The 8,336-nt window shown below is 41.5% G+C and overlaps 1 protein-coding gene across 1 annotated transcript; it reads right to left on the minus strand.

Moving 5' to 3' along the window:
• Positions 1–1,014: 1,014 nt before the first annotated feature.
• DNAJA1 (DnaJ (Hsp40) homolog, subfamily A, member 1) lies at positions 1,015–8,284 on the minus strand. Its single transcript, XM_010086322.1, has 7 exons — positions 8,104–8,284; positions 6,905–7,009; positions 6,574–6,801; positions 4,502–4,616; positions 2,394–2,509; positions 1,705–1,805; positions 1,015–1,389 (listed from the first exon to the last, which is right to left on the minus strand). The coding sequence occupies exons 1-7, from the start codon at positions 8,159–8,161 to the stop codon at positions 1,171–1,173; spliced, it is 942 nt and encodes a 313-aa protein (XP_010084624.1). The 5' UTR covers positions 8,162–8,284; the 3' UTR covers positions 1,015–1,170.
• Positions 8,285–8,336: the final 52 nt, after the last annotated feature.

Genomic DNA, 8,336 nt, shown 5'->3' on the forward strand with positions numbered 1-8,336 from the left:
CTGAAAGAAGTTTTTTGCTTAGATTTTTCTGTGAATAGCTGTCTAAAAAGAAGGGGGTGGTGTCTTTAAACCAACATCTGGTCTAAGAAAAGAGGCAATGAACAGTTTTGTAATTATATTGGAAATGCTTCATCTACAATAATTGGAACATTAATACAGAATTTTCAAGAGTCAGCTTAAAATAATTCACACAATACATTAATTTCAGAACATCCTAGATGCATCACTTGGTTGTATTCACCGACAGTAAATTTCTCTCCTCTGCAGGTTCACATATGCCTATCAACAGGGCTGGTACTGCTTTCCGTGACACACCACTGAGGGGTATCTGATTTCAGTCATCAAGGTGGAAGTCAAGCATCACATGCCAGCAGGCCGACCAATTCCAAACCACTTGTGTGCTGATAAAGCCTGAGGATTTTTACTCATGCGCTGTAGCAAAGGAAGCTCCTGCAGCAGCCAAGCAACCAACCACTGGCTTGACAGGCCGTATGGCGCAGGACAGCAGCCAACAGTAGTCAGGGATGAACCAAAGCAAGCTTCACATTTAGCTCGAGGGCCAGGACTGAAGCTGGCAGAGGATGGGACTATACGACCTTAAGTGCAATAACTTCAGAGAGCTTGTGGATCACATGACTTTAATGGGCTTGTGAAGATTGACAGATCCTTGTCAGCTTCACATGTTGTGAGCCATTAGAGCCAGCCCCTATTTAACAAACACTGGTACAAGCCCAAAACATTAACATGTTAATCGTAACTGGTACAAAACTTAACTATATCTTACCATGAATTATAAGTACTTGTGCATACTTCATATTAGAGTGTAAGATCTAGAATTCCTAAAAAGACCACCACAAAATCTTAGTTTAAGCCTGGGCAATTGCACACATACAGGGATTACAAGGCTTGGAATAAAAGACAAGCAGGTAAGGGAAGTTTTGACTGATAGGCAGGGGTGAAGTGCAATCAACTTCATTTGAGCTTGCATCCTGGAGCTTCATATAAACTGCAAAGTCAGTTTAATTACTGAGTTTATTTCTTTATGCTTTTAGAAACAGCTATGGCTGGATAGAACAACAAATAGCTCTAAGTGAGGGTGAACTGCTTGTAGTCCTTCACTCATCCACTAATGCATACAAAACAAGCATCAGAAGTTATTCACTGGCCCACTTAGGATGTCTGACACTGAACACCGCCTCTAGGGTGATGCTCATCATCTTCATAGACTTCTCCATTATAGTGGTGTTTTCTGTTTTGAGATGGATCAAAGTCCACTAGATCCACTTGTTCCATTTCCTCAGTTTCTTCTATTTTCTGCCTTGTAGGTAGCAGTTTTTCAAGTAAAGACAGCTTATCTGAAGAGAGGAAACCACTCTCTGGGAAGTTCACCTGAAATCATCAAGAACTGGGGTTACTCAAGTCTCCCTGAATTGGCCTTAGTCCATCCTACTACAGGTAAAATGTCTGACAAAGCTTCATCACAGATGACTTAAAACCAGTGCTTGTGTTCCAGAAGTTTTTGCTTTGTTCTAAACACTAATTCTGTTTGATGGATTACAAGTTCTCACCATTGTCAAAAACAAATACCAAAGCAGGACATCTGATAATTGGCATCTTTTCTTGACTGAGGAAATGCTTAAAGGTTAACTTTTGGATGGATATTCAGTGCTTAAATGCGCCACGGAAGTAAGCTGATCCACTTACCCTGAATTCTATGATCAGACGTCCTTTCTCATACGGTCTGCGATAAATTGGCATACCTTCATTCAACACACACTTAATAGCCCCATGCTTTACAACCTGGCCTAAAAAAGAAAAAAAACCAAAAACAAACAAAAAAAACCCAAAAACAAAAAAAGGAAGGAAACCATGCAAGCAACAGAAGCAGCTTGTTTTAACTTCCTTCAATATTTATATAACCTTCTACATTGTGGTCAGGCAGCTACACCAATATGTAGTAGTCTAATAAGGACTTACTGCCTGGTAACTTCTGAGTAGGAAAGCAGGTTGACATCTACATGACATTCTTCTAACCTTGTTATGCTTCCCAAAGGAAGCATACTTACAAATTTATTAAGTGCTTCCTCAGTTCCAAGGCTGAAAAAGTAGTTTTCAGAGACCCACGGCCTTCAATTCTCATGAGGTATCCTCAGGATACAAGTATGTCCATGAGGTAAGGTCTGTTACTATATCATGCAAAGAGAAAGTTACTGATGACTGCTACACAAAAAGGCCTTTTTTGTTTAAAGATTTGTATTGCAAAGACTAGGGAGAAAAGCCTGATATCAGCACACATCCCTTGTACATCAGGATGGGATGTTTCTGTTCCTTTAACTTCCAGCTTATATTCAATGTATGCTTGGACTTCTAGCAGAAAGCAAACCAACACTTACCAGGATGGGAAGTAATAATAATAGTTCTATTATCCAGCGTTGTAATAGGCTTTTGAAAGCCACACAGTGCTTCGACCAGTTGAATATCCATAGACATAAGAAGGTCTTCATCTCGTCTAAGGTAAAACCAATCAAAAACAGTCACAGAGGGGAAGAAGCAGTTAAAGAATTATATCCAACTTAAATATTTACCTTGGCAAGGACAATAAAGCTGTAGTTTTAATAGAAGCCTGGGCAACTAAATACAGAATACTTAATATTGATGCAGCCAGCCATTACAGGAATGACACCCACACTGGGAGCCGTTAAACATCAAGCCCAGCTATCCAAAGTGTGGAAGTGTTTATTGAAAGTAAATAAATACAGCAAGACTCACTTGCATCCAGTTTCATTTCACCGCTCCATCCCAATTCTAGGAAAAAGTTCTCTCTCAGCCTCCTAAACATTTCAGGTGGGACAATTAATCCCTTCCTTTGTGTACATTAATACTTTCTTAAGTGCACCAGCTAGCTCTACATTATTTTGTTACACTCTCTTTCTGAAGATCTGGTACTAGGAAGTCTAACCAGGTGATGACCACGCTGGGTTATGATGAAAGTACCTTCAGAAAGCACCAAGAAGTATCTGGAAGAGGTAATGTTAATATAATTAATTACTTATTCTGACTTCATTATGGCAGTACTGGTGATGTCTACATGCAACGCGCGTTCAAGGGCTACAAAATCCTCCAGCCTATTCAAAGAACTTAGTTATTTCACTCAGCCTGTTTTAAAGGTCTCTGGAAAGACACTTGCCTGAAAAGTTAATTTTAGACTCTGACAGGAAAGGGGGAACATTCCACTTTTCCCAGAGCAACACGACCTCAGCATAACCCCACAAGACTAGTAATATCAAGGGTTACCTAAGGACATTAGAATTGAAGGTAGTGGACAGAAAGATGGACAAAAATAAGCCATCAGAGTTACGACTTCAAGTCCCAGGTAACTATGTAAACAGTTTGGCCCAGACTGTCCCTTTGGCATAGCCGATTCAATATCTGGTTTCACTGGAAGTTAAGAAAGATCAGCTCAGTGAGCTTGTCCAAAGCAAACAGAACTGATTCTTAACCTGTGAGCTCAGTGTTCTTTGGCACAGAGCTCTGGCACCAACTTTCAGAGCTCAGCACCATACAGGACAGTCAGGCAGACCAGCTGCAGGTTTCTCAAGAACCCTTGACTCACCATTCCTATTTACAAGTGCAATGTCTGTGGCTGGTGTTGAGACAAATCCTATCTCTAAATCCACTGATTTCCTTGTTACTGCTCTGAACATAAGCAGTGAGACATGAAGTGCAACACATTTCTGCAAGAGGACCAGTGTTGCTTTTAACCAGACCAAAGTGTACTGGACAGACTCGTTCCAGAAACAGTAACTTGAAACAAGGAGGCTCACAATGCTGAGCAGTTACTGTCCTGTAACAGGTAATACCTGAGACATGTTCAATGCTGCTTGAGCCGCTTTTGCTTCTGCAAGAAAGGACAGGACTTGCTACCCTGCCCAATGCACTCTGGCAGGAAATGGAAGTGTGGGAAACCACCTTTGGTCAGGAGGCTGAATGCTACATTCAGTAAGTTTGTCATAAGATCCCTCTGCAAAAGTGAACACACTAGAAGTTTTCTGTGCCCTGAAGCCAAAAGGGCAATGAACAGCTGCCTAGACTAACTGGTAATTTTATGAGGTAAGTGATGGAATCCTACCCTAGAAGAGCAAGGAAATAATCACAAATATTCACATCTATTAAATAAAAGATCAGTATTTTAAGAGTTCTTAGGATTCAAGACTTGTAAACTCTTAATGACTATACCCTACTTTGTTTGCCTTCCATCCTCTTCCACTGCCAAAGCTCACATAAGAATATCTCGTGCTACTACAACACAAGTAGCTGTGACCAGTTGTACCAGGATTCCTGCACACCTCAGTGCTCCTTTGGCCACCCAAACTCAGAGGTGAGTTCTAGAAACATGATCCTATCTACTGATATTTCCAGTAGATAAAATGTGGGTGGTAACCAAGGAAGCTTGCGGACAAGCATTTTGGGAGTTAACACAATGGACCTCCAGAGTTTTTACCTTGTAAATACAGAGTGGTCTTTTTGATCCAAGACGATAATAATATCCCCTGGCTCTAGTCCTGGCTCTTGGTCCCCTTCACCATGGAATGTTATTTTCTGACCATCCTTCATTCCTATTGTAGAACACAAACAAACATTTTTCACCCTTTTAAGTGAAAAGCAGCAATAAGAAATACTTTCATAAGCATAAGCTGGTACCAGGAGATCTCTGGATCTTTAAATTACAATATCAAGACCTTCCCTTGAAGCATTCGTAATTACACTACATTTTGAGAGCACAAGACCAATCAGTTTCATCAGTTTTATAAATATATATGGCAGAGCTACTTAGGAAACATGATTTCAGTGCCTGCTGAGTGCAAGAAGCATTCTCCCTAGGACTGTAATAATCACGTAATAAAACCATTTCACCCCCACAGAAGTCTCTTTACCGTAAAAATCTAGCTGCCTCATGCCAGCTCACAGTCTATATTTTTCTGTAAGGAAGGGAAAAGAAACTTTTCTCACTGTTTTTCCTGTTTAAAATGTCAGTAACGTGTCCCTGCTAGCCCTCATATTTAACGTTACTATAGGATTTTCCCTGTTAAAAACAAATACACGCATTGCATAAGGTGTGCTTACACATACAACAGTTGCAGACGATAATCAGGCACAAGTCAGTAGAAGCCACGTGCTTGTCAGCTTGCTCTCTTACAGGCTGCGCTACTCCAGAGACTTCTCCCACCAGCTTTTGAGCAGCCTCTTCAACAGAGATGCATTTGTCACTCAACACTGTGTCGTTTTCCCATCACTGAAGGTTTCTTTATCAAGTTGCATTTTGCCAGACAAAGCGTACCTGCGCTGAGCAGCACTGTCAGGGTTGCGTAGTGAACAGTTCTAAGCATGACAGGCTTAGCACTGTCTCTGCACCCCATTACTATAGCAGACCTGGTTCCCCTTCACACTGAAACACAGTAGAAGTGATCGGAGTCTGCAAAATGTTCCTATGGGCAGGGAAAACTCATTAGGCAAGCTGAGCCAATGAGTGATGACGTCCTAGGTTAAGCGGAGACAGAGTTCACTTTCTTCATAATAGGTAGCAAGAGGCTATGTTTTGGATTTGTGTTCAGAAGAAAGCTGATAAAAAGTGATGTTTATGTGGCTGCCAAGGTCCTTCAGCTTCTCTGGCTGTCTGCAAACAGGAGAAGCTGGGAGGGAGCCCAGCCCCAGTTACTATCCCAGGATTTGATCTTAGGTTCAGGACTGAGACCCAAAGTGGCCAATAATCTATTCCATAACATAGACGTCATGCCCAGTATATAGGTGAGGACCCTCCGGAAGATTGGCCCTTTTTGGTTCCAGATCTCTTTTGCTCCAAGTCATCTTGCCCCAGGTGGTCACTCTCCCAAGTCCTTTCCCTCACCCCTCCCACCCCCCCAGTCAGCTCTCACTCTGGGACGCTTGGACTGTTATCTCCATTCTGTGAGTGCAGTTTCGGGACTCTTCCTGCTCCGGGATTGTTAGCTGGGAACACGCTGAGCCTTGGTCATCGGGTGGGGGGGGGCAGTATCACTGTGTATCACTCATTTGTATATAGTATTATTATTTTGAATAATATTGTAGTTTAGTTACTAAATTGTCCTTATCTCAACCCATGAGTCCTTTTTTCCCTTTACCCCTTTAATTCTCTCCCCTATCCTCAGGTGGGGGGGGAATTGCATGAGTGGGTGTGTGGTTTGGCCCCCAGCCAATGGCAAACCCATCACAGATGAGTTTTATTTTAATTAGTCCAGCTACCTGATCAAGACTTGCATTTGTGAGATTGCTAAAAAAATAATTCACCGCTTACAATAGTGCAGGTTTCAGAATTCAGTCTTAGTTATGAGTACAGGTATTAGATCCAAACATACATGCAATTAACCTTCCGTAAAAACAAATCTCCTACTTTTTAAAGCAGCAAAAGGCAGTTGTACTGTGTGTATGAGTGTTACTCGTCACATCAACACCATGCATTTGCTAAAGCTTGTTTCAGTGCTGCAAAGTCAGCCAGTACATCCGAGTTCAACACTTCACCTTAGTAAGACACCTCACCTTTGTCAATGTGAACTTCTAATATCTTCTTCTCTCTAACAATTTTTCTGCCAGTGCAGCTCTTACACCGGTCCTTGGGGCTGATACGCTCCCCGTGCCCGTGGCACTCCATACACACGGATTGGATTTGTTGCACCATTCCTGGCCCGATCTGGTGAATTCTTATCTGCATGCCCGTTCCTCTGCAATTAGGACAGCATTCTACTGCACCCTTCTTACCACCACGACCTGAGGAGAATGAAGATTGGAGACTGACAGTTACATGCTGCCAGAAAAAAAACAAACCCAAAACTCAAAAGCAACTTGTGTTTAGTTTCAGTTTTACTGTTACCTTCACATTTGTCACAAATAACATTCTTCTGCAGTGCAAGCTTCCTCATTGCACCATTGTACATATCTTCTAAACTTACTGACAACTGATGGACCACATTTTTCCCTGTAAAAAAAGACGGATATTTACTCAAGTTTGAAAGCTTCCTCTCCAAGTAACAGTAAACTTCCCATGTCACAATAAACCAAGACCATGAGCTTTAACATCCTGTTTTAATAATGCATTATCTTATTTTGCTGGTATTAATCAGTAGTAGTCCCTTTCTATCTCATGTCAAATTAGGCGACAATTCTAATGGCTTTTGTCAGTAACGCTTCTCTGTTAAAATAAGTCAGAGACTCTCCTGTGAAAGCACAAACAATAACAGAAACAAAATATGTAGAACCTTAGACATAAGTTTTATAATGCGGGACTTCAATTTTAACAAACTGACTGAACATGTCTCTTACAAGGAAGTAGGAGACACTGTCTAGACTCAGGAATTATATAGAACTTTAGCTAATTTTGCAGGCTTAATTTTGTAAAGGATACCAACTCCCGGCTTACCAGGAATACTTTGATATAACACTGTAACATGTTGATACAATTCCTTTTTTCTTCCCTTTGTCATCATGTCTACACTAAGAAGTGATGGGGTCAACACTACTCTTAACCAGTTTAATTAACACTAGAGTTCTTCCCAGTGTGATTAATCTGGACTTCAATTTCAGGGCAGCATTATACTGCAGCCTCAACCCAACTCCACTGAACAACACAGGGAAACAGAAAGGTTTCACAGACTGAATTTGACTGGCTACCTTATATAGACATAATTATTTGCAATTCAAGAAGAAATTAGTATTTAGACACCACGCTTATGGTACCTCAGTTAAAAAATAATTTTAGGATATGTAACCATTCTATTTTCTGTTCAGTTTATTAGCAGCTGGGCTTATGTTCAGCTAAGGGCTTTCCAGACACAAAATCTGGTTAGCTATTAACCAGACTACCACTGTATGAACCAAATGCCCTCTCCTGCTAGTTTCAGCTGCTAAATGCTAGGGACAATGTTTCCTCCGATTTTGAGATCAAGCCTGTAACTACATTTTAACGCTATCCGAAGTCTTACGTCTACAGAATTCTCCTCAGAGACTCTGATCCTGTCTACCACAGTGATCACGCCGTAAAGTCTGGGAAAGTGTCAAAAGATGGCATTTTACCTCTTCTCTCTCTCTGCATCCTCCCACCGCCGCCAAAGAACATATCGAAAATGTCCATGGGTGACCCGAAACCACCACCAGAGCCACCCTCTTTGATGGCCTGCTCGCCTCCTTTGTCATACAGGTCCCTCTTCTTTGCATCTGACAAGACTTCATATGCTTGAGAAATCTGCTTAAACTGCGAGAGACATACATCGTGCCTCAGACACTCGGACCTTGGGACCCCGAACGGC

The sequence above is a fragment of the Pterocles gutturalis genome, unplaced genomic scaffold (assembly GCF_000699245.1).
Source record: "Pterocles gutturalis isolate BGI_N339 unplaced genomic scaffold, ASM69924v1 scaffold51981, whole genome shotgun sequence".
Classification (NCBI taxonomy): domain Eukaryota; kingdom Metazoa; phylum Chordata; class Aves; order Pterocliformes; family Pteroclidae; genus Pterocles; species Pterocles gutturalis.